The sequence below is a fragment of the Bombus affinis genome, chromosome 16, assembly GCF_024516045.1.
Source record: "Bombus affinis isolate iyBomAffi1 chromosome 16, iyBomAffi1.2, whole genome shotgun sequence".
Lineage (NCBI taxonomy): Eukaryota > Metazoa > Arthropoda > Insecta > Hymenoptera > Apidae > Bombus > Bombus affinis.
Window position 1 is genome coordinate 4,463,943 of NC_066359.1, and position 27,573 is coordinate 4,491,515.

The 27,573-nt window shown below is 38.3% G+C and overlaps 2 protein-coding genes across 12 annotated transcripts in view; one reads left to right on the forward strand and one right to left on the reverse strand.

Annotated features, from left to right (window-relative positions):
• The window catches only part of LOC126925677 (rho GTPase-activating protein 100F), a 64,295-nt gene that overhangs the window by 22,203 nt on the left and 14,519 nt on the right, over positions 1 to 27,573 (forward strand). For 7 of the 10 annotated variants that reach the window (XM_050741468.1, XM_050741470.1, XM_050741472.1 and 4 more), the window contains exons 1-2: positions 24,540 to 25,065; positions 27,326 to 27,439. In XM_050741468.1, coding sequence (XP_050597425.1) covers positions 24,781 to 25,065; positions 27,326 to 27,439 — 399 coding nt within the window. In that variant the 5' untranslated portion in view covers positions 24,540 to 24,780. Of the gene's footprint in view, positions 1 to 24,539; positions 25,066 to 27,325; positions 27,440 to 27,573 lie in introns of those variants that run through there. The other 3 variants (XM_050741473.1, XM_050741474.1, XM_050741475.1) reach the window with 1 other exon arrangement.
• On the reverse strand, positions 19,881 to 24,643 carry LOC126925704 (uncharacterized). 2 transcript variants are annotated; one of them, XR_007714073.1, is made up of 2 exons: positions 24,434 to 24,534; positions 19,881 to 19,979 (listed from the first exon to the last, which is right to left on the reverse strand). XR_007714073.1 is itself a non-coding variant. In XM_050741540.1 (2 exons), exons 1-2 carry the CDS (start codon positions 24,641 to 24,643, stop codon positions 23,622 to 23,624), a joined length of 483 nt encoding a protein of 160 aa, XP_050597497.1. In that variant the 3' UTR covers positions 22,679 to 23,621. The 2 variants fall into 2 exon arrangements, 1 of the variants encoding a protein (XP_050597497.1); XM_050741540.1 differs by lacking the exon at positions 19,881 to 19,979 and adding an exon at positions 22,679 to 23,894 and having other exon boundaries at positions 24,434 to 24,643.

Genomic DNA, 27,573 nt, shown 5'->3' on the forward strand with positions numbered 1-27,573 from the left:
CCTCACGTTTCTGCCGATGCCTCTGAAAATCAGAATATAGAGCCGCAATGTGTCTCATAAGTTTCCATACTAAATTCGTTACTGTACTTAGTGATTAAATACCATATGAAAATAAAGCGTATTCGAACATTTTACATTAGCCAAGAATTTGGAATCAATTTTTCAATTATAGTTATATCAATTCTTACACTAATTCTAAATTAGAAGATATTCCATCTCTATTGAACTAGCTTCTGTTCAAATTTTTAGCTTATACAACACACTAATTCCAGTTCCACGTGGATAAATGAATAGAATAGATAAATGGATTAGAAAATAAGTTTAATCAATCTTTTTCATAGAGAATCGTACGAACTTTCTATACATATTGGATACGATCTTTTGTTCTGCGAGCTTTATGGAAAAGCCCGGGTATTCAATTCATTTAGCGCTATTAATAGAGCACTCTATCAAAATTTGATTGACATCGTTTCAAGGATTTGTGAAAATATAGGTCAAAAGCTTAGACTCGGTTATAGGTTTACCTTTAAAAGCTATCATGGTTAACATTGGCCCGGGAAATTTAAACTTGGTAAAAGTAAAATTCCATATGGAACGCACGAACCTAGCAAAACTACAATAGTCTAAAGAACGATATAATTCCAGGATAATTCACCATGAAAATATGTCCCTGTCCTTCGACTTTTCTTCGCTTGCTGACGTGTCTATGACGAGCGTGGAGATGGTCTTTTGAAAACGAGTCATGTGCACAAGTTCACTGGGAAGCGAAGACAATAGGATGGACAGGGTGGAAAAGAAAAGACGACGCCCCTCCTGGCACAGAATACGTGGCACAGCTATGCCGCGTCATTTTTATATTGTTCCACTCGAAAACAACCCCACAGTCTGCCCACGGCCTGGAAACGTTTCATCTAGCCTGCAGATTTCATCATCTATTATTTCACGTTTATTATCTACCGCGTTTACGCTTTATTAAACCCACCGCGTTGCTGATTAAGTTTTATCAAGTATGATTATCCTCGTTTTAGATTAGGGTAGGGCCAACTGTGTTCCTCGCTGGTTTCCACGACGAATACTCCTCTGCTGAGAAATTTCGGCCAATTTATCATAAACGTTGTGGAAGCTTTATTTGCATTGGAGTTTATTTTATTTTTTAGAGTTTAAAATTTGTAGAGTTTTAAGCCATCATCTTCGTTATTGCTTTATTACTGGTTAATCTTCGTATAGGGTGACTTATGTATTAGAAAAGAGGTGTAGGAAATGCTAAAAATCTATAATACTGATATATTGAATGAAGGGTTTCTAGAACCCTGATAGGATCTTTTGTTAGGCAATTTGGTTAATTCATTGGTCGATGGTAGCAAAATCAATTTCTAATAGGTTTTAATTGATCTTTTATTTTCTTCTATGTCTATTTAGCAAAAATAGAAATTTAGAAATCAGGAATAAAATTCATTGTAAGATTGCTGGTGCTATATATCAAACAATGTTAGATAAGCACTGTAGGGTTATATAGGTATATTGTTTGACCTGATCTTGGTAAATATGCCAAGGGTTAAGCGTGAACCATGGCATCCAGCGAATATCGAGCATGTTTCCGGGGCCACGTTCCATGGTGAGCTCGGAAACTTTTCACCATGCTAGCGTGAAACGGCGTGCTCATAGTGGCTGTGTGGAGGCCCTTCCCAGAGGGAGAGAGTGTTAAAAGTGCTACACTGGCACAAAGGGGGATACTCCCTTCAGCAGGTATCAAAAGCATCGCGACAGTGTGAAGGGGGATCCCCCTCTGTTGCCAACCTAAAGCTCAAAGCGTTCAATTTCAACGCTTCCGCCGGAATTTTCCCGTGCTTCCTCTATTGTTGGCGAATATTCTGATCAACTTATTAATCCATAATATTAAGTCAGCACTTTTTTTCTCTCTTCTTATCCTCGCCATTTGTACAACCTGGACCAAAAGTTTGCATATGTGTATATTCATTAAACTTAGAAAATTACAACGAAGGGATTATTTTCAATTAATTTCACACGATGTATTACAGTTATTAAGAGGAACAAGTTAAACAAATTTTTGGATTACAAAAATTTACAATTGGAGAATTTTGGATTATAAAAATTTGGAATAAAAAAAATTTCTAATTATGAAAATTCAAAATTTGAACACATCGCTTTTAAATTAAGCAATCCCCGATATAAAATATTATATATACAATTTAGTGATAAAATGCTTTTTCAGGTTCGTTTGATAAATCAGATAGAGAAAGATTGATGGTTGTACGTGGACTTTTGTGACTGAGTGTGAATGCGATAAAATAGTTGTGGGAGGATGCTAGAGGAAAAATAAGACACTAATGGCGGTGCGAATGTAGCGAGAATAGCCAAATGTCGTGGCAACGACGAATAAAACTGTCACGGGACGAAGTGGCTCGCGAACAAGTTTATTTAAATTCCACTAATGACGTCATTAAAATAATAAACGATGTCATTTAGGCGCTTCTGCTCTTCCACGATCAGAAACTCCGTAGGAAAACTTTCTCTCCCTGTATAGACGCCATTTTCTGTCGAAAACTTTCGTCAAAATTCGATTTTACTTTCTCGATGAAAAAGAAGTAATAAAAGCCAGAAATTAAAAAGTTTCAAATTATCAAATTTCATGATGTGAAATATTAAGTCCAATATTATTTTGTTGGCACGGTAATTTTTAAAAATTTGGACACAAAGTCTTTTGGCATAAATTTTATTAAATCAATTTTACTTGTAAAATATGGCAGACTTTTCAATTGTTGAAATTTGAAAGGAGAATGACGCAATAAAGTTAAGAATTGGTTAGAATTTTATTATAACTTTCTAGGGATCCCTAGGATTATTCTAGGGACAAATTTGGTTTTGATGACAAGAAGTAGATAACTGACATTGTAAAAGCCAGTTCCGGCTTGATGTATTTCCATAAGCCGGCGTGTAGATTTCCGGAAGCCGGCTTTACGTTCCTTCCGCGTATCACGCGTGTCGACAGCCTCGAATATTTTGCATGCTTCCGCGAAAACTCGACGTTGTAGTCGTTGCAGTTGGAGTGCATTACGTGTGATCGAGCACGCGATACGGATATTTCGTAAGGATGGCCGTGGCGTAGCCGGTGTCTCGAAAGAAATCACGATCTTAGCGTTTACGATGTTTATTATTATTCTTATATATTTCTAAATTTTTATAATACGAAACCTTATCATTTTTAAAACTTTTCTAATTTGAAATTTTGTTGTAATCTGTAAAAAAATGCTGTAATCTGCAGTAAAATTTTTTTATAAAAAAAACTTATATAAAAGAAACTAGTCAGTACATTTATTAAGAATTTAATAACGTCGATGACGTGTAAAATGACTTAGAAATAAGAATATAGAGCACGACGTATATTTTCGTCTGTAACAGAAACCTTCATTGACAAATCGTATATTTGGATTGCATTCCCATTGCAAAATCGGTTGTACAACCGATGTGCTACAAATTTAGATTGATCCGACTGCTTCTTGACTAAATCATTCAGTCACGACCCGAATTTCTTTTTGGAACCCGTTATAATACAAGAATTCGTATTGCAGAAAAAAAGATTTCAAGCAATACGATATATCGTGCATCTAGTTTAAATTAAATAATCAGTTTTACGCCAAAAGCTATATAAAAAATGTAGCAAGAATTTTTTCATTGAAAAGATTCGAGGGTAAACTGTTTGGCATACGCCCAGTTTTTCTTAATTCAATTTTCTCAAAAACAATTTGTCCCACGAAAAAATTTTATTCTACATTTTCTCTTCAGTTTTTTATGAACTTTATTTTGGTTTTTAATTAATACGTCTATCTTCTTTTATATCAGAAATATTTAGAGATATATGAAGAAATAGCGAAGAATAGTATTTTTAAGTTCCATGGTGGTAGAAATTTGAAAAACATCATTGAATACGTGTCAAAAACAATTACCACTTTTCGCCTATCCAGAACGCTGGCTTATTATGGCTCGTTCATCTACTATCGACATCAATAGCGCCGCTATCGATCAGGGACACGCGATGAGTAACAAATTTCTACGTAGCTCGTGTTTAATGAACACGTCGTCCTTTCAGCGCATAATGGTTTTTTAATAGTTGCTTGCGTTAATTGGTCGATATTCGGGGATAATTGGCCCATTGAATATTTTAAAAGCTTTTGACCTGTTCCTTTTGATGAATACGGTACAATTGATTCCTATATTTTTCTTTAAGCCTTAAAAAGATACTGACACATATATACAGGGTGAAAAATATACTAAATCCATTTCAATTATTTTATATATAATGAAAATAAAATAACATTTTTAGTGAAACATAGCTGTGATAAAATTTGAATGATTTTGAGGTGGGCACATAATTTGATATGATTAATTTCACGTTAATGGATGCTTAGAAAGTGTGTGAAATTTAAATTTGTTTTTAGAAAGGTTTTAAAAATGTTAAAAGAAGCTTCAAAAAATGGTATTTTCCCTTTTTTCGTCTTAGGTTACTTAACGGAAGAAACGGTGAAGCGAAGAACGTGGAACTGTTAAAAATATCGTACGTAGAATTGTGGTTTAGCCTTCACGACAATGTACTTCGCACGAATCTTCTCGTGAAACACCCGGGGCGTTCGATTCGAGCTACCTTACTTCCAGGAAGATTTAAATATTAGATTGCCATTCCGGGAAAGAAGTACCACTGCTTTACATTGCAATCCGGCGATTTTCTTCGCTACAATGAAGCTTTTTCTCGTCGAGAATTCTTATTTCGTTCTAGTCCCACTTCCACGGAATTTACTCGACCTGAAATACCATAGAATATTGGATAAATATTTTATTTCATAACGCTAAAAAATTCTTCGTGTGTAGATAAAATATATGAACAGAAGAAATTCAAAGAAAGAAGAAAATTTCTATCAAATAGAGAAATTAATTCGAAGTTATATTTCAGATAAATTCATTGCTTATTTATTCATTTCACTAATATATGCTTTCCAAAATTTCTAATTTCGAAAGAAAGCGAAAAGTATACAATGTCTAATATGAATCTTATCAGGCGCCATCTTGTCTATCAATACTCTTTGAGGTTATGTCACATACTGTATTTTCCAAACATTAAGATTAATAGATACCGTAAAATCCTTAAAGGATGGAAAAATGCTAAAATTTAAAAAGAACGCGTCCAATTAATTTCCATGCCTGATACGTAATTTCAAAAGTTTCCAAAAAGAAAATTGTAACTCTGAACGCGTATATTTCCGAGTAAAGTTCATCACCAGGGACAAGAAGACCTGGTGGTTAGGCAGTCGCATTCCAAGACAATGGGAAGAGTCTTTTTCAAAGGGAATGGTAAAAGAATAGGGAGACGTTGTGAAGAGAAAGAAGGTTGGACGAGCGAGTAATATGCAGAAGGTCTCGACCATCCTTTGATTTTAATAGATCGGCCAATGAACGAGGACCCCTCCGTTATAACAGGTTAATGAATAGCCGTCCAACTTAACGCGGCTCTAATGCGAAATCAATATCTAATTATCTTTCGCTGGTCTCCGTGGCCCTTTCTGCCCTTTCCGTTCTCTCGCCGTTGTTCCCAACAATTGATGTCCCTTACCGAGCTAAAAATTATCCGGAATCATTACTGCTAACCAAACAGACGCGACTAACTTTGAACAAAATGACTTCAAGAGATGAACAAAGCGGCAAACAAATATTCATTGAAATTAATGAAGGGTGTTAATAAAATTATTGCAACAAGATATTCAATATTCAAACACTAACTCAAAGTGGAGAATTTAATTTAGGGAAGCAAATCACAAGCCTCTGGAACTCAATTAATAGGTAAATCCATATTTGCATCTCCCTGTCTCTTCCTAGCTCTCCCTGACTCTCCCTGGCTCTCCCTGGCTCTCCCTGGCTCTCCCTGGTCATTTCGCATTAATTTGGTACTTAGAATGAGGAATTTAACTTAAGGAAGCAAATCACAAGTCATAGAAATTTAGTTAATAGGTAAGTTTTTGTTTTACATTTTGCTTAGAGTTCGATATAAAGAAGTAAATCACAATTCGTCAAAGCTTGATCAACTTCAGCCGTAGTTAAATCTTTCTCACTTTCCTTGTTCCTCCGTGGCTCTCCTCTTTTTCCAGCCTCTTTACTTCGCTCCTCTCATTCGGTTTGAACGACAGCATAGCCGCGACGCGACAATTGGTCCTCAATTATGAAACCTCCCTCGTCAGGGTAACGGGTGACCCGGAAAAGAAGGGTGGCGGAAGGCCGCTAAAGGACGCCTCGCACACGATCAACCACCCGGTTACTATCCTCTCGAATATGTGTGGGGTTGTGTGTACCCGATCGAATGCTTCGTGTGCATGTACTTTTCGTGTCGATGCTAAACCGATGAAGGGTCGTCGCTATCGATAGGGGACTATCCGTTTTCTAACCGGTAGCTCGAAACTATCTGGCCTTTAGCCATTATTACACACGATTCTATATGCAAAATCAATCATGTTATCGTTAAACTGCCTTCATTTTTATCGTATCCTACTAGCGAATATTAAATAGCCATTGTGTATCAGGAGAAATATTATTCGATATCAAAGATAAATGTCGAAGCGATGTTACTTTTAGATGGGTACTTTTGATACCAAATTTCAGAGATCCAAAATGAAATCAAATCCTGAAATTCACAGATGCAAACACAAATTAAAATTCTTCAAGTTGTAAACTGATACAATCGCAATGAAAGACCTAAATATAAAATAAAACGCTTCGAATGGCAATATCTTCTTAAAATCTAAACTTCTTAGAATACAAACATCCAGGTATCTCAAAACTGAGAAGTCTAAATTCTCAAAACATCCAGCATATCTCAAGATATCAAATAACATTTTTTCAAATTCCAATCTTTCAAACTGCCAATATGCCTAAACCTGCAAACACTGAACACGCAAACGCCAATAATCCAAAAGCCACTTGCAGTACCAGAAATTCTCAAAAGAAACTCACCAAACCTCGAAAATTCCACGTTACTCAAATAAAACCGGTCTGATTCGTTTGAAGATAAAACGTGGAACGCGGAAGAGGCGATCAGAGTGCGAAGACAAAGGGGGTTACGTGGACCGATAAAAGGCGTTTCGAGTGCCCCCCGCCTCCCCCGCCTCCCCCCGGGTGATTAACCGTGGCCTTCCGAATCAGCTCTGAAAACGAGTGATTTTTAATGAGGTCGAACGTCCGTGTCGACGTCGACAAACAAGAAACTCTCATTCAACCGGCTGGTATTGTCTCCACGATTGCTACCACCGATCTATCCCCTTTTCACCCTCCCTGCCTATCTCCATTCTCCTTGCAACGCCCTCTTTAAGTTCTTGTGCCCTCAGGCTGGCTGCATCCTTCCCCAAGAGTCTTTTCCGTGAATCTTTTCATGCGTTTTCGCGGTGAGCCACGGCCACGAGGGCTCGCTGGGGGTGGCACGAAAGAAAGGGTAGGAGAATGAGGGACTGAAAAAAAGAGAGAGAAGGGATCGTAACGATCCGACTGCTCCAGTTCCGGTATGTGGAACGTGCGAGAGGGATAATTGCGGCTCGCCTGAAAATCAAAGGGACTTCCGTTTCGTCCGACATTTCCACCCTCCGACGTTTTCGCCCCATTTTTTACCCCTCCGTTCCCATTGCCCGTTCCTCGACACTAGCCGCCTTTATTGTCAGTGTTTTTTACTTGGGTTTTAGACCGTAGTAATTTTCTAGACGAAATTAGTTTTTGGTATTTGCAGTTTGAGTTTCTATTGGATTTGAGAGACGTGATTTTATCGATTGACGATCGAAATTTGCTGCGTATGAGACATGAAATCTGCAGTTGAATCTTCCTGCTTTTATTCATAATTCTTCCGGATTATTTTCTTCTTGAGTAATTTCGTTTCTTGTAAAACCATCAGATTATTTTGAATTCTTTGGCTGAATATTAGAATCGACGCATACGTAACCTCGTTTCAGATATTTGATACATATTTTGGTCTCCCTGGCTCACCCTGATTATGTAGCCTTAATTTTGCACTTAGAGTGAATAATTCCAGTTAAAAAAGCGAAACACATGTTACTAAGATAAAATTAGTAACTTAATCCACATTTAGAGCTCCCTGTCTCTCCCTGTCTCTCCCTGTCTCTCCCTGGCTCTCCGCGGCTCTCCTCGATTATTTCGCTTTAATTTTGTACTTAAAGTCAATAATTCAACTTAAGAAAGCAATACATAGACCACTAAGACTTAATGAATGGATTAACACATAATCGAATCTCCCTATCTCTCCTTAGCTCTCCCCGACTCTCCACGGTTCTTCCCGATTATTTCGTGTTAATATTGCACTTGGAGATATAACACTCCTGTAGCAACCCATTTCAGCCCATATACTCACCACTGCATCTCATATGTTGTGATGTCCGCATCCCGAAGAATGCATTTAAAAATACCAAGCCAGATATTGAAATCGTATATTGTCGAATAGAAAATGCTTGAAACGTTTCGCATATCTGTCCATAAAAGGAATTGCGATTCCACGAGACGGATTTGGCACAGGCGACTGTGAGGATTATTGTTTTTGAATAAAAATTTTTCCACAAAATCGAACGGAAAGGAAAGGACGCACTCCACGCGGCGGACGGAAAAATATCGGTGACAGCGATCACTGAAACAATCCATGCGAGAAAGATGAGTCCCGGGTGTCCCTCTCAATTCCATGTTAACTCTCGCCTATAAATCCTGTTGGTTGTCTATGAAAAGAGACTCGGAACCGTGTGATTAATTTCTATGGTCCTCTTTCTGAAACACTCCATTGCTTGGCACACTCGGTCAAGCACACACCTATATCTGCTATAATATTTGCTAAATATGAATTAGGATTTTATTCGATGAAATATTCAAGAAAATAAATCAATTAATGAGGAAACATTAGATTTAAAATTAGAGATATAGCAACTTGTGGAATTCATAGCCATTTTGTTTGTTTAAAAAATAAAAATAGAATCTTATGGATGGTAGAACCTGTAGTGGACAAAAGAGAAATTTAATGTAAACTAATAGTGAAGAATTCCCAAAAATAACATCCATAAATTGTGACCTTTCTTCTTAAAAACGAGTACATAATATAAGTGAAAGATTATTGTGATGGAAAATTGTTCATGCTAATATTTACTAAATAAAGCTGCAATTTATAATTAGTACAATTTTTGCTCATTTCTCTCTCTCTATATATATATATATAAAAAAAAGGAGGAACTAGTTGCCTAAAAATAGAAGGATTTCAAAGCTAACTGATATATTGATTATCCCTCCATCAGAGAGTACAAAGTGAAAACGAAGAAACGAGCATGAAGTAGGGAAAATAATCCTGACTGGGGCACGAATGGACACAGAGCCACATGGATTTCTCTGCTTATTGTAAATGGGCCGCGTATATTCGGCTTTGAAGAGAACTCCGTTTCATTTCAGGCTCGTTGGTCTCCTCTCTCTCTCTCTCTCTCTCTCTCTCTCTCTCTCTCTCTCTCTCTCTCTCTCTCTCGGCTTCTCCATACATGTGTTGGCTGTTGATTCCGCTGGAATGCTGTGTGTCCGATATCTTTGATATGCATCGCGAAAAAAATGCTATGGGTCAATCGTGCGATGTGCATGTTAAATGAAGAAATAAGTGAAAAAGGTATCTGCGAAATCCGGAGGATTTTTAGCTTTGATACAGCAGACACAGAGTTTAACAGACGTGAACTCTATCGTGGATTCTTTTTCTCTTTTCCTTTCATTCTTACTAAATGTTACATTTTCTTGCTTGTTATTGAGTCACTCTGTAATTCCTTGATCCTCAATTGATACTGTATGACGATTAGCTACATTTGTTTATGTTATGCTTCTTTGGAGGATTTCAATCATTAATTTTTGTCAAGAAAGGTTTAGCAACTTTGAATTTTTCTTCTTAAAATATGTTTCCAATGTCTGATCTTCGTATTGGTAATTTGTGAAATATAATCTCTTGATACATAAGTATATTTGTTTCTTTATAAAATGCTGTTTGTTCAAACCCAATTATGGAAGAAATAGAAAATTCTCAGAAATAGAATACACTTATCAAAATCTTCTAATATATGTATACACTAATTTAGTTTAATTCTGTGGTTCTATAAAATTGGTGGTGAAGTGCAATCTACACTATAATCAAATAAAATGTAAAAAATGAATATAATAATCAATGACAAATTCTGATTTAAATCTAATTTAGGAATAATAAAATATTTTGTGACGCTCTCTTGTCTAATTACTGTACCTGTTAGCTTAGTTTAAGTTTGTGGTCCTGTAAAATTGATGATAAAGTGTAATGTAAACTTAGCTACAGTTAGTATGGATTTATATGTACAATTAATGACAGAATCTGATTTACATGTAATTTTAAAAGTAACAAAATTCTTTCATACATTGTTTATTGTAAGTAACTTGGTTTATGTTTATAATTGCATAGTTGCAAACTCAAGGAGTTAATTGGCGAGTGTTCTCAAGAATATGGTGAAAATCAAGACAATTAGAGTGATTGCCCGGGAATAAACCACGTCAATGTGCATACGACTAAATTTATTCCGGTTGATTCGGGAAGATAATGTAATTACGGGAGACGTCGGCGAACGTTCAAATTATCTCCAATGTGCAGCGTCGAATTGAACATATGCGCTGCGGTTGCGAACGATAATGTCCAATAATTTAGGCCACGGTCTATGACAGATTTTGCAACCACAGTGTCACCGAAAAATTATCTTAAAATTACTCTGACTAACAAATTACATTCCATATCTCTTAAAAAGTAACAACTTTTCACATTAAGGAATTTCCTGGGTTTTACAAAATTAGGTTTAAACTTGATTTCGCAAAATCACACATTCTTATAACAATCAACAAATTTTGACAAAATACTAAATTTTATATCGCTTCCAGGACTAGGACCAAATGAAATTTCACAAAACCATGAATCCCTATCAAACGTATTAATTGTAACAATTTGGAAAACCATAAGGAAGCTCCAATTATTCTGAAAATGTTCCATTACCTCGAAAAATCTAATCACAAATAAATTTCAACAGATTTTAGTTTCCGTTCTTCGTTCTGCAATTTTATAGCCAAAAATTGGCTCCCCTCGATTTTTAGTTTGATCTTTCAGAGAGAAAGGAGTAATGCACGATCCGTAGCGAAGACAATAAGATCAACGGGATGAACGTTACCCGTTTTTGATCTTGAACTTTTCAAAGGGTTTGCCACACGTTTGACATTTAGCGGAGGCACTCGGTTATCTACTTTAGAAACCGGCGATCGATCCTCGACATCATTCTATAACCTTTGACCGAGATGCTTCGACGGATTGAATTACTCACGTTCGTCCAATTACACCCAATTTCATGAACTTGCTACGTATCTCCATTATTCCTCCTATCTGATCAATCAGGATGTTTGACCTAAAGGCTAGAGTCAGGCGATTCCTTGAGAATATTTCGTATAAACGTCGCTGCGATTATTACTATTTTTTATTTTCACTGTCTGTCAGTTCTTTTATTAATATCAACATTAATTACCGTTTTATGTTGGTAGAATTTCTGTGAAAATGCGCAAAATCGAGAGCATGTTGTGTATAAATGTTTGTAACAAATTTGGAAAACGAGAGAAGATGTTTCTTGAAGAGGAAGATTTAAAGAGGATTATCGAAGAATTTCTTATTTCTTATCTTCTAGTCGTTCACGATGCTGAAATTTTCGTTAAAATGCTCTCATTGAATGGATATTTCGACTGAATCTTTGCAATAAATTTAGTTAAAACGAAAGAAGATTCGAGGGATCGTGGGAGGATTGTTAATTTTTTCAGCTTTCGGTTCTCACATCGACGAAATTTGGCCATATTTTGGCTAAAACTGTGCAACACGTTCAGAAGACACGGGAAGTTATAGTTAAAGGTTGCACGATGAAATTTTAAATATTGGAAAATATTTTATTTTCCACGGTATTAGACTGTACGTGGAAATACCATATCACGATTCGTGTGAAATCACTGTAATAAATCTGAGAGGCAATCTTACCCAAGGTGAAATTTTATTGGTGAATTCCATTGGAAAATGTGCTTATTAAAAAATTCCACCGTGTATAATCTGGCTGCAAAGCGGAAGAATATTGGAAAGCATTCCAAAGTTTAATGAGACTTCCATCTAAACTCTTACCTTTCGTGAATCATTAATTTATATATATATATCCATTACAAGAAATAAATAATGGTACTTGTGATAGTGAAGAGAATGGTAACTTTATCAAACACAACTGTCACCTGCTATAAAATACAATACATTTGTGAAACATTAAGTAAGCTCGAGCTTTTGAATAAATTCATTATGAAGTTTTAAACAAATTTAAATTAATAATTATAATGGCTTTCAAAGTACCTTGTTCTTCTTACGTTTACGATAGAAATAAAAATTTCATAATAATTGAAAATCATCCGTTTAACTAGAAAATACACTTAGCATTTATATTTACCATACACCTTCTTATCTGGTTATTTATGGCAGACAAATGGGTGCAAGTGGAAGCACGATCGTCAAACGGATCTTAAGGAAGGCGACAAATCCCAGATAAGACAGTTACACGTAGAGGATTAAATTGAAAAACCATTTGAAATGGCGTCGAAGAGACACGGGGAACCGATAGAGCACCTAATTGCCGCAGAAAATTCCATGCTTAATCCTCGGTCGACCCCTAGAACGACGCTAGTTTTCTCCTACGTACACACAGGTACACACGTACACCTGCCTAGCCAGTCCTTTCACGCAAGTTATTGGAAAAGTTGGAGCACGGGGGTTCCTATTGGAGGGCGGACACTGTGCGCATTTTTATGCGGGACGGTGCAACAACCTTTGTGAACGAAAAGCCCTGGAAATATCATTATGCCGCTGTGAATTCGCTGGAATGTTTGCACGTCTCTCCCACCTCGTCATCCTTGCCATTATATTTTACAAACTTTTATATTGGATGAGCAGCTTGTTCGTTTGTTAGTTTCTTTATTGAAGATACGGTTATTAATGTTACTCTATTCTGACGATCGGATTATTCCAGTGAAATTTGTAAAAGATCGAAGGACGAAAGATACTTTTATAATCTGACGGGACAGAGCCAAAGGGAAATTACGATAACTGGGAGGTAGAAGATATATCAGTAACATCGATAAGGACATCGTCAGTTAAGGGCCATTTGGAATACACTTCGGACCTGGATTCTCCAATTATTCGACGAAATCAAATGAAAAAGAAAAAAATATGGTGCGAAGTGTCGAGAGAGCGCACTCTCGCCGGACAATTAATTTTCGAAGTGTCTGTCTCGCCGACGGAAGTTGGACAATTTGCGAGGCGGCGATTTTCGGAAACAGCCGCGGAACAAACGAACGAGTGCACTCGTAGTTGCCGAAAGCGACACTCGCGCGTAGAGCACGCGTAACAACGGGCAAACGACCTGCACAACTTTTGGCTTCCGCGTCCACGTAAATCAATTCTCACCTAATCTCTACGGATAACTGTAAACAACTTCGTAGACAGGTTTGTTAAATCTCTACTACGTGACGATGCTATACGTGGTCTCTGTTTAACAGTAGAAAAATCCTTCTGCATAAGAACACCGGAGAAAGAGAAAATCTGTCTGCTTAAACGACTATGAGTTGTCGCTTCAAAATAAAAAAAATAATAAAAATTACCAACGCTGGAAAAGTACAGGAAAATTGTACAGGAGGACAACTATGATGCGATGTAATCTGAGATTAACACTTTACCGACCGCTAGCTCAGACTCTCCAATACTATTCTTTTCGTTCATTGGTATAAAACTGTGGCAGCTTACAAAGCAACGCAACTGACGCAACTGAGCAAGGTACCTTGGTACTAAATAACAAATTACTGCTCAAATAATGAGAAAGATTGTCGGCGACAAAAAACCGATTAATCGGCTATCTGTCGGTAAAGTGTTAAGAAACAATAGTGGATACGAAACACGCGTTAACTTGCGTGTGGTTCTTCTTCTTGCAGTGATACCAACAATGGAATCACGAATAGGATATAAATAATGGGTATGTGTGGCTACATGAAACCTGGAAACTGGCAAGATTTTCTCGAGCGTAGCAAATCGAGGAGAGACGGAGATATTCCTGTATTTTTCTTCGATAGGATTATAGGCGTAGCTTGTGCACGGACGAGCAGGATTACCCAATAAGCGGCTCTTTCTTTTCCCATGGCCGATTCCGGGGCCGATATCTTCCGAGTGACCGACTCCGCTACGGAGTCGAAAGTTCTCTTCAGGCTTGTCCAAAGCCCACTTCAGAATGTTCCTTTTATCGGAATCGCATTCTAGGAGACTCTTTTTGAGTGTTAGAGACATCTTTGGTATATGGATTGGACAACGCTAGTTCTCCTTTCGAGGAAGAGCCTTTTTTGCGAATTGTTGGAAATAGAACGAAGGTGATTATCGTATTTCTTTAGAAATATTGTTCCGATACGCGTTGGATCTTGGAAAATTTCATAACAAATTTTTCACTCGCTTTCCCTTCATTTGTTATTCCAATTATCATGTTCAGTTTGGTCTCTGTTTTCGATTCCTATTCAAAAGATCATAACCTTTTGCTTCATCCTAATAAGAAGATGACAAGAACTGAGAAATCTCGAATGACTTGGTGTTCTCTTCCTATCTGTGCATTCCATGTTTTAGGTTGATGGTAAAACAGCGGCAAACAGGTTTGAGTACATAGCCTCTTGTTTTAAATTGATATTATGTCTTTTTTAATATTAAATTTTTACAATTTACTTCGCTAAACTTACTCTTATCTATTACAGTACTTCTGCATATTCTTACAATTTTGCGTGTGGAAACTGTAACGGAAACATATGAAACGATAAATTGCTGTTCTTGCCATATCCTTGTAGATGAAAGATATTTAGATCGGTCAATGTCCCGTCACTCGAGCCTTCAACTTCAAATCCCGCAACACCACTATGGCTATTATGATTTATGAAACTAATAATTAATAGTTTCCACCTAAGGAATCTTCAGCGAGAAGTTCATCTACTACTCAATTTCAAAATCGCTCGTTTATGCTAGTAATAATTAGTTAGCTGGTTCCAAAGAATTTCTCGAAAGTTGCCAGTCGACTTGCAGGAAGAACGCATCCTCGAAGTGGTAGACAAATTCTGAAAAGTTTGGTCAGCGATTCACTGCTGAAGTCGAAGGTTACAATCGCCGAGGATGATGTCAGACTGACGTTATTAATTTATGGAAATGCTCCTCTTTCGCCAGTTCGAGAAGGTTACCAGCAATTTACGTTGTTAATTGCGAAAGTTTGACGGCTCCGTGGCTTGTACCCTGGTTATTAATGTCGCCTACTCTCTACGCACTCTGGTAACGCATGCCTCGTATAATACTTCTTTTTCTTCGAGGTCAGACATACTGCAGCTCAGAAATCGTGCAAATGACTTTTCATTGTATGCGAATGTAAAAAAGTTTGTTAGCCAAATTTCTTTCTTTTTGGAAAAGAAGCATGACGCACATGCTGCGTCATTAGGGAGACCGTATTCGTTTAGAGTTTCATGTCTGGAACGATGATCGGTGAATACACAATATTTTTCTCGATCATTTATGCTATTTTTAATGTTTCCTGACATTTTGCACGGAAATAAGTCACTTTTCATAATAAAAATGCTATGTCAAATATGTCGCAACGCCAGATTTAAAAGTATTGAACGATCAATTTGGGGCAAATCATTATGAACTTTCAAAATTTAGTAGAAATAGTGCAAAATAAATTAATTAAGATATTGCATTTTTCTCTTAGCAAAAATTGACGTCTAGTCACATGTTTTGCTGCTGAAATAATGCAATTCCCAGACAATGAATTCCTGTGATTTTCGTATTGTAGAAGCATTTGATCTATATCGAAGGAATATCAATTGGAACAGGCATGTTCAAGGGATTAATTCTGGTGTTGCATCCCTGACATCGTGTAAGAGTGGTTAGAATCGATATTAAATTCCCAAAAGCATTTTATGAATTCAATAAAAGTGACCTAGTTGAAGAGGAACTGTACGATGCTTGGTGAAAGTGGAACAAGATAAATAGAATGGTATGTGTGTGTGTGTATGTGTATATTGTAATGGTGGAAGAGGAGTTGCCGAAAATTTTATTGCATTCGTCCTTCGCTGAAAGATTCCACTTAAACCGGTAACCGTATATAGAAGTTTTATAAAGCTTCATTGAAACATAACCTCTTCAAAGAAAGCAATCTCCCAGTTTATTAAAATCTGAGGACCATTAAGTAATACAAACCTCAAACGCTTCTTTTATTTCATAAATTTGATTGGTTGTAAAGAATTATGGTGACTCCTCTGCCCATTTCCCACATCCCAGCTCGCATTACCTTTACAATTGGGATTCCTATTTTTAAGAATCACGTAGACTGTAGGTTCTAAAGACCGGTAAGATCCTAACCTATACACCATGATTCAACATATCTAGAAACGTAAATATATGCGACGTCTATTTGCTTTGAAGAAATGTACTACTAAAAGAAAAATCTTTTAACGAAGAAACTGAATAATTTACTATCGGGGTTATTAATATTATCGTTAGAATCTCCAAAAACCAGCATCTAATATTAAAATTTTAAATAAGACTAAAAAAAAACTAGGACCTAATAAGAGTCTGTAACCACTCTAAGCACAAATTATCCGGCAGTAAATAGTACCAAGTTATCCAGTAGCTTAAAAAAGGTGGAAGAATCGCGATGAATCCGTTAAAGGGAAAAAATTGGACACGCAGCTTTGTTGCAATCAACGGCTCGCTTAGAAGCCGTATTAACTTGGTAAAAAGCTAGTACATTGGTGCAATATATGTCACGTATTGTACGTACTTGGCTGCGTACATACGGGCTACAGGCGCCCCCCTGTACTTAGCTGCGTACGTACTTCTCACCGTACTCCCGTATGTACATAGACCGGGTAGACATATAGTGAGTGCACACTGGCGTGCATCGACCTCCAGAGGGGGATAGCGCGCGCACACAGAGACCCAGTGTAGAAATGTGGTCAAACACCCGGACAGAGAGGGTTCGAGACCGAGTGAAAAAGAAGAGTGTGGCTCCACCCACACACCTTCGTTCAGGCGCGTGCGCGTTTATGTGCGCGCGTATGTGTAGAGGCAGAGAGAGAGAGAGAGAGAGTGCACAGTAGATGAATTCAGTTCAGTTCGAGCTACTTCAGGATCGTGAGACGCAGGCGCGTTGACCGAGCATCGTATTGCAGGATCCATCCCTCTCCTCGTACAGACTGCCCTTTGTTTCTGAATTTTTCCTGTGGCTCTGTCTGTCTCTTCTTCTTCTTACCCTCCTTCCCCGTCTTTCGATTGTCTAGTTTCTTCTTTAACTTCTTTTCCTATATATAAGGTGTTACGAAAATATGTAGCTGACTAAATTTTGATATAGGGTCAAACACTTTTGTAGGTATTTCGAGCACATTTGTAATAGCAGAAGAAGGTTTTGTAGATAGTTATAGATTAGGAAGATTCTATTCCGGAAGGTATAGAAATAGTATCGTTATGTTGGATATTCGTGAAATTGGATCCCTTTTTCTTATCCCCTGTTGTTGGACTATCTAATTTTTTCTGTAGTCTTTTTTTGTCTATATAGGATGTTAAATGATACGTAGGTGATCAAATATTGTATCCTTATATATTTCTAAGATTCTTTTGTTCACTACCAAGAAAGAGCAAAATGTGAACCTAATGCTAATCTACTCCAAACTAAAGTTTAGCCACCCATGTGTCTTTCTTTAGATGGCATCCAGCGTACGTTCTTCTGATTGTTCTGCACATCACATTGAGCGCATGTAAACCTTTCCCTACATGTAGGATTGTTCCTTGTTTCTTCTTTGAACCCCGACTTTGTTTCTTCTTATTTCTTCATTGTTTTATCTGGATTCCATTTTTCCGTTTCCAATTCTTTGTCCCTGCCGTGTTTGCCTATCCTCTTTTATCTCTTTTGTCTTTCTTCAAAGTACACATCAATAATTTTTGTACCATCCGCCCTTTCTCTATATACTTCGCGTCCCTTTTTGAGTATACTTCAGTTGTTCTTGCCCAGTCTGGCCTAACATTCGGTATTCTTCTTTCCCAAGAATGCTCTCGCCTGCCACTCCTCCTTATATGCCATTCTTTAACCCATTAAGAATACAGATCGCGTTAATACAAAATTTTATCCTTATTTTTTCATTAGACAAATTGTTTCATTGAATTCTTTTGTTTCATCATTGAGATTATGGAAGATGATTTCAAAAATATTTGTAATATCTTTCTTCGCTATATTTTCGTCTATCTATATCCTATAATTCCATATACAAAAGTCAAGATATTTATACCACGGTAATCACCTAGATTCTCAAATCATGGAAACATCTTTCATACCTCCAATTTATCTAGTATTCTATAAAACACATATATATTTTATCTCCTTTTTCCAATAACGTAGCATTTACACATTATTCCACAAGTCCTTAATGGGTTAAGCTTCCACAGTTTGCTCTCTTGCAAAGCATACTTCATTTATCCTTACTCAGTTTTCTCCCTCGTCTTTCATCTTTTCTTCTTCCATGCACGCTTCGAGCTCTTTTTCTTCTTTTACACATCTTTTCTCATCAACTGGCCATCCCACCACAACCTTCCCATTCCTCTCCTCCGGTGTCCTTGTCCGTCCTACTTCCCCTTTCTCCCACCACCCAGGCACCATTCTCCCCACCATAACTCCAACCTATCCCCACCACTATCACTGCATCTCCTTCCAGTGGACCACAAACGATCCTCCTTCTCGTTCCCTTTCGTCCTCGAATCTCTCCCACTGCCGTACATTTTTTCGACCCCGAACGATGCCGAACGTGCGTACGCCTGCGTACCCGCCGTTACTACTTACTACTACGTTTTACTACTGATACTTCCGGGCTACTACGCGCAGCAGCGTAGCTTTACGCTGTTCCACCTTTACGCTACCTCCCTCCCCTTACTCGCTGCACCCTTCGACCATCCTTCCACTTTTTCTATATTTTGTCGTGGTCAACCTATCTTCATACTGCACCATCGTTTTTCATCGTTTGATCTAATCGAGCAAAAAGGCCCGATTTCTTTGATTTTGGTTTTTGAAGGCTTATGTGAGTACGTTTTTTAGGTTAGAAATTGGATATTACTGAGGTTTGTTTAGCGTTTGAGGTTTGGTTTGTGAAATTTTTAGAGTTTCTTCATTTTTAGGTTAGAGAGTTGACCGTCACTGCTGTCCTGTGTTACAAAACCGTACTTAATATTTGAGGTTAGATTTAGGGAATACTGAAGATTGGTTCTTACATACAGAGAATAAAATATCAATTTAGAAATGATTTGTGATACCTGATGGTAAAATTATCATGATATCTTGATTTAAAATTTCACTATATCAGTTCTATCAACGATAATTAGAAAATTTGCTTATATCAAATTTAGATTCGAGATTGATAATTTTGTATTGGGCTGAGCCTCGCATTGATAACAATAGCATTAGTCAGAACAGGTACTTACGTTCATATCAAGGAGTTTTCAAGTAATTTTTGGTATCGATGTTCTGGTTTCATTTTATTCTCCATTGGGGTTGATTTGAACGAGAGAGAGCCAATGGAGCAGTGCCAAATTGAAACAGAACCGCGGTAAATCGGCCGCCTTGAATCCAGCCCAGCGGGACACGTTTCGACGTTAGACTAACCCCCTGCCCTCCTTCCACGTTTTTCGACCCTTCATCGAATCTCTTTCTCTCTCTACCCCAGAGCTGCCCACTTCTCCACACTCCGTCAGCCACGAAATAGCCACTTGAAGCTTTGAAAGTAATTCATTTAACGCTTCACGCTGCGTTAAAACTGCGCTGGCCCTGTAAACGATTAGCGAAACCGAAATGATTTATAAATCTTCTCTTTCAGCTTTCTCTCTTTTACTTTTCTCGATCATATTAAATTTATTAATGTTTTGATTATATTTGGTGAAGAATTTTTCATATTATTTTTGAATATTTTAATATGCTTTTACTAATGATATATGATACAATATTAAAGGATCCTCTTTCTAGACGAAACCTAACCTAACTTAAAGAGAGTGAGATGTAGACTACTCTTAAGCATGATTTTGTAAGTAATATTACAGTGACACTGTGTTGAAAGATTTTCTTTTACGGAACTTGATCTATCCCAAATCTGAAGTAAGTGAAACATCTATTAAACTATTCTTCCATGGCACTATTTTCAATTGTTCTTTAAGGTGAATCCCCTTGATAAATGTAACCGAAACTTAACCTAACTCAGACGTAAAGTAAATGAAGAGTCTGTTAAACTCTCACATCGACTTTTGTCAGTAATATATGATACTAGTTTCAAATTTTCTTCTATAGCGAGTCCCCTTGCGAAACCTAACCTAACCTAACCTAATCCAAATGAAGAGAAATCAGTGTAAGTTAGGTCGAAAAGCAGTATTAAGCTTAGTTGCTTCATGATTTGTTACATAGAATGAAGAGACGATGAAAGATTAAAAAATCAGTCGCGATCAGCGAAGCGATCCAACAGGGTTCTCGATAGCGGGACCGTGGTTAATCGCGTTAAAACGCTGAAACAACGGTAAAACGAGGATCCACGAGGCGGAGGCGTGGACACACAGCTCAGGACACGTAAAATCCGGCCGTTCCTGTGCAAAGGTCGTCACGCCTGCGCCAACAATTTCGTTCGAAACTCAATGAAACACCACGCTCTAATACCAGCCACGCCGAAGAAAAAGTGCCCAACCTCCCTTCTCCACCTCCCATTCAAATTAATTCCTCGTGAAATAATTTGCCTAATACGGAGAGAATAAAAGATCTTGATGACCTGTATTTTCGTTCTTAAAGAAAAAAAAGACGTTGGTTTTTATGACGGCTGGAAAACAAGGGGAAATTTTATTTTCCAAACACGGTGCTTGTTCGGCACAAACTGAAAAAAAATTAATGGCTGCCTCTAAGACAATTCACCAGGTTGTTGAACGCGATCTCATGGAAGATATAGTGATTTCTGAATGAAACTTTTGGTACAATGATTTCTAAATGAATTTTGGTATTTATTGATTCTGTTTTACGAATTTAATGACACAAATTCCTAAATAAACTTCGGTGACTCTGATCCCATAAATATAAGAGAAGATATAGTAATTTCTGAATGAAGTATAATAGAAGTTTTATTTTCATCGTTTTATTTTAGGAAACGACAACATTTTTGTTCTGGCTGCGTCACGGGCTGCCAGGAGCAAGGATAATGAGAAAATAATTGGTTCCCAGAGTTTGTATATGGAAGAGAATTGCTTTCCAGAGTGTTCGCTCGACCTCGATTTGTATCTGACCCAAAATCCAGTTCCGCGTGATTTCGAAAACACTTTGTTGAAATATGTGAATATTCATATTTCCATACAAATAATTATCCTGAAACTCACTAGTATCTACTCGCAATCTATGGAAGAGGAATTTTTTAAAATTCCCTCATTAACATTCTATTCTTAACTTCATAGTTTAATATTCACTGATTAAAAAAAGAGCAAAGTTCGAGGTTGTAATACCCTTTATTAATACGTTTGTACCCAGTGACGCACGCATATGCGTCACGCGTATGTTCCACTGTGCGTCTGACGACGTATAGTGTCTTCTACTGTGTGTTTCAAGGCTCACGCTTATACTTTACGAATATATCCAACTGTGTGTCTGATAACAAACGAGTACTTTCCACTATGGCTCTAAAGATGTACGAGTATATTCCACCGTACATCTATGGACCCATACGTAAGCGTTATGAGTATATTCTCTTGTATATCTAACGATAAACGAGTATTTTCTACTGTATACTCTGATAACAAATGGTTATATTTTAGTATGCATCAGTAGTCGCGCTTTCAAAATAATTTACTACTAGAAGAAAAATCTTCCAACAGGGCTTTGCTTCTGCACACATCATCAATACCATAAATAAATGTATTCTCGAATTTCCTAAACCTAACCTCCAAATTCCACTCCAAAATAATTCCACAGAAAACAAAATAGATCTGTCACAAGAAGCAAGAACCTGGGACCTTAGACGATTAACCTGGACCCTACCAATGAATGCAGAATTCGTGGAAGGGACTCGGTTGCAATCAGAGAAGCGAAACATTAACGTGAGGTCCGCTAGCGCCATTACAGGCATTCTTCCTGCAGCTTGGAAGCGCAGCCACCATTAACACCACCGTTACCACCATCAGCACCTCCGTCACGGCTAACATTACTACGTGCAGACGCGTACGAGCCATTGCACCTCCTCGCCAGAGGCAAGAGACGACGAGATTTTATAGTGGAGGGGGTTGTCGAACCCTGTAGGAGTTGCTCGATGGAGAAAGAACGAAAGAGAAGCCAGGTAGAGGGACAAGAAGCCACGTGAGAGATAAATACGTGGAGAAACAGGATGAAGACAGTGAGAATTAGGGTTGGTTAGGTGGAGAAATCGAAGATTAGAGCTGGCTGGACGAAGGAGATGGAAAATTATGAGCGGAACCAAGGTAGAAAGAGCCAAGATTCTGCACATGATAAGATGATGAAACGAAAAGAAGTTGTAGTAAAGGGTATGAATGAACATATGACAATATGTTTTTTATAAATCATCTTTTATTCCCAACTGTTACAGAAATTAAATGAAGAAAGGACCTGACTTACAAATTTATCAACCAAATTTTTAAAAACTATAAAGATACCAGGATTACCTTAATTGTGTTCCATTTTACAGATTACCATAGCAAAGATTACTATATCAAAACCATTATATCACTATAATAAAATTTTTCGGCTTTGGACTAAGATCCTAAAATAACGACCTGCCTAACTTGTGACATTATAAATTCCCCTAATTAAACAAGCAGATTACAAATAACACCAGAGACAAAGGATCCACGGCAACATTCAAATAATAACGTTTGTGTGTCGTTAAGTTGGCAGACAGAGAAACTAGGATTGGACCATTTCTGTGTAAAGTCAAACAGCGCTGCAACTAATCAGCAGTTGAAGGAATAAGCAACTTACAGCCAGAGAAGAGGCAGGATTTGCGGTGGGGAAAGTTGGAAAGAATAGCAATGCAGACAGAGAAAAGCGTTTATGGCTTACATAAAGGAAGAAGCACACAGGGGATCGGGAACCGTACAACCGTTCTGTGTGCGTGTCTGGTGGATAAAACGAATTGTTGGGAATGGTAGAAAGATGTCAAGAGACGCGGCGAGTTGGATGCAATTAGAGAAGAACGGGCTGCATCGCGAAATAAAAGCCGGATAAATGAATATCCTCGAAGCAGGGTAAAATGGGTCGAAGTAAAAATAATGGGAAGATCGATGACGAGGATCTGTTCTCTGAGGCGAGTATGAAAGATGGAAGAAGGAACATGGTTGTAAATCGTGAGAAATGAAGAGGAGGAGAAAGGACCAAGCACAAAGGAGTATTGATAGTTCTGGATGATGAAGAAGAGCTGATAGAGTCTAGGTTGGATCAGGCGAGCTGCAAGACGAAAGGAGATACTGGTGAGAAACAGGTTCTCAGATTAGCAGGAAATCTGCTCTGCACAAGATTCTCCAAGACTCTGTTCAATTTTGCATCACATAGTACAAGGAATTCTTTCGTAATATTATGAAAAAAAATTAGTCTTTGGTCACAATAGATACGTGTTCTCAGCAGTCGAAGATGATTAGGGTCTCTCAACGATCCCAATATGTGTTTCTTGATATCCCTCGATGACTGTTCGATAATTGTTCCCACTTTGCTCTGCAAAAAACATTATCAGCCCTTAATATATTACATTAAATCTTAATCTTCCTTAATCCCTGTTCGATTTCACAAATTCTTCAATGCACTTATCAATGGCCTTGTAATGAATCAAAAAGCAAACGAACCTAACAAAATCTCAAAGACGCCAGGTGGAACCTAACCTAAAAACCAGATACACCACATCGAAGAAACTCAACAATCAGCGACAACAAAAAAGTCGCGGTAAGAAGAAGCACATCCCGATTCAAAGAAAAACCTGCACAGAAGGAGAGAGAGAGAGAGAGCATAGCAGAAATCAAACGGCACAGAGAGGTGCACAGAGCTGGCAGAACGCGTAGACGTAGCCAGAGAAACCCGGCAGCCGGTGGAGCGAGACGACTATAACGTATAGACAGAGATAAAACGAGTGGAACAAACGAGGGGCGGCAGCGTAACCGAGAATCACCGCGAGAGACAGAGTAAGTTAAGACAGGGGTGGGAGGTTTGGTCGAGGATGGTGGTGGGCTACGGTGACGTCACATCGGGTCGATACTCACCCACACTCCATTTCCCGGTGTCGTAGTGACCATGGGGGCGCAGGCGCGGCCTCGTACGCTCCTGAGCGCTCCTTCCCGCCATATTAGCCAGCATGGGGTAGGCGAGGATGTTCTCGAGGGGTGATACGGGCTGTTTCTTCTCCCGTAAGGTAATTCGCGTACCTGCGTCGCGTGTCCGGACCCCCTGGTGTCGTGTGCGGTTTCCATCATCGAACGAGAGAAACCTAATTTGGGTCTCCCTGTGTGGACTGGCCGGATAGTGTGCTAGGGTGGACCGGTAGCCCAGTTGTGTCGGAGGTCTGTAACGACCCCACTGTAGTAGACCCCACTGTGTTCGTGTAGCACGCATGGATAAACGTACTATCCCAAGAACGACGGACCTCGACACCTCGAGAAGGAGGAAAGAGGAGCAGCAGAGGGCCTGGACACCGGTTGAGACCAGGGAGAGGGGTGCTGAGGGCTGCACGACCAAGGCTGAAGAGCTCCTAGCCGCTGCCGCCGGCCTTCCTGAGGACACGTCTAACAAAAGGGGCTGCAAATCGGCCGCGCAAGTGTGGATGTCTTTATTGTCCCTCTGTGATCGGATGTGCGGCTCCGCCGCGTGGCTAGTGCTCTTCACATGCCTCCACGGGGTGCGTTTCCGGATCGCGTGATCTGCTTTGAACGAAGGGAGAGAGAGAGAGAGAGAAGATCTTACGATGTGGAACGTGTGCCGGCTACTCGCGTGCTGGATATAGACTAGATGTAGGATGCTTATAAAGAGGATAGTAAATGTGATACGCGTGAAGCGAGAATACGGGTGTAGTAGTGATGGTGTTAGGGGTTTATAGGAGTATGGGTATGTAGAGCGACCAACGGTGAAACTGAGGTACAAGAAGAAGAGATTAACTTGGTTCTGATCGGTGGATGACAGCATTCATGGGAAGAGAAAATTTTAAAGCTTGTGATTAGTATCTTTATTACTCTCTGAGATTCTCATCTGAATTCCTATATGGAATGCTCTATGGGATACTGTATATCATACAATATACTTTTGGCCTAGAAGTAACATTGAGAAAATAATTTTCCTTCTTTAACAATGTCGTTCAAAGTTCGTGAATTAATGCTCTTAATATTGAATTAACAAAACTTAGCAATTAACTAAAAATCATTGTATAAATTTGTCTATGAATTTGTTAGAAGTTAGATACATGACATATTGATCGTATAATCACATCCTCAGCTAGATTATTCCTTAATGACAAAGTAGCAGAATAGAGATCTTTATGGAGATTTAAGTCCTATGAAAGAACAAGAGGGAGACGTTGCCATTTCTGGCTAATTCTAATTGAAGCAGCTTTTGTAACAAGCGGTTGATTCCCCAGCATTGTTTATTACTCTTAATGAGTTCTATCAGGGTACTTGTGCATACAGTTTCTTAGCATTAAACGGAACCTCTGCATACCCTGATCAGCTCAAGGTAGTTTATTGGTTTCAAGATGTGTACAATTGAGACAATTCACTATACACTGTGAAGTATCTCCCAATGAAGAAACGATCAACTAGGGGAATATTTAAGCACCGGTTAAGTGATTTTTATACTTAGCTCAATTTGATTTCCAAATTGGTCCAGTTTCCAAATAGAAAGTGCATTTGTGGAATGACCAAATCTATGGGGTTTCCTAATTATCAACTGGATACACAAGCAGGTTTTTACCCCTAGAAATGACTAGATAGGATAGAAACTCTAGAGACAATCTACATATTCATATATCAAAACTGTGTTTAATTCCTAAAATATCATAACCAAGGACTTAATTACTAGCTATAGTAGAAAAGTATGAAGTCCACTGTAGAATCTCTACTTTTACCAATAATGTTGTAAAATATAGGGCGAAGGGGGCCAATCTGAATCAATTTACAATCTCATTACAAATTGCTATAGAATTTTCAAATTAGTCATGCAAAATTTAGCAACCAATTAAATCCGTGGTTCTGCAAACCGAATTAATAATAAGCCGTCTAATTTCGTCTGAACGAGGAGAAAAGGGAAAATTGAGGATGGTAGACCGATGTTTGCACGGGGTTGATTATTATCTCTCCCGGCCCTGGGTTGGCAGCAGTGAGTAGTGGTGAGTAGGCGCCTTTGCATCGGTGACCGACAAAGCGGTTTCTATTTTCGGCGGATCCTCTGAAGCGCGTGCATCTCTGATTGTCCGTAATTTCACAGGTAAAAGCCGGCTGGGAGAGAGAACGCTTGCAATTTTTACGAGCCTCTAATCAGCACACTGATTGAATCTCGCATGCAACCGCCGCGAAGAAAATTCCCCTCCCATTTTGCCCGATTTGCTGTAGCTTTTAAGCTGATAGGGAAATCCCCCTGATACCTTTCGTGCACCAAACATTTTCATTTTCCATTATTATGTTTATCTTTAAAAATTCAATTTGTTATTTGCGCCCCCCTGTAATTTTTCTCTTAGTATTTCGAAACTTCCTTTGATTTCTTTCCAAGATTATTTGTGATATTATTGAGGATCAATTAAGGAGACGCATGATCCTAGGTTTATGACATGAATTAGAGATTTCCTTTCTGTTTATTCCAATAAATTTCTTTGTACTTTTCTATGTTTTTCATTTAAGATACTTTGAATACCTTTGCAGCGTCTCCATAATGAAGTCAGGAATCCTGTATGATGAAAAATCCTTACAATAGCGCTACTCTTACATTATATTCCAAATTAATAGTACAGATACATGGTGAAAAGTATTGCAAAGAAGTAATACTGATTATAATACCAAATTTTATTTTGCCAATTTATAAAATTTTATGAATACCTATTAGCTTGCCCAAGCAATTACTAATACAAAATAGATTACGAAAGTGAAACTAATTATACATTAATTTTGATGCAGGAGGGCCGGGGGGAAGTGACAGACATCAGTGCAAGTCCTGGGAGGCAAGCACCTGCCAACCAGTTGCGCCCCAAGGAACCACCCCCCATGGTGATTCAGGGAGATTTCAGAAAGGTACTGACTTCCATGACATTTTTGCTCTCCAGCAATCTATCTTATCTTTTTTCTCCTGGTTATCCTACCTTCTTGGCAGTGAAAGAGATTAAAATCCTGGTTCCTTACAATGTCCCATAGGAAAAGCTAGATAT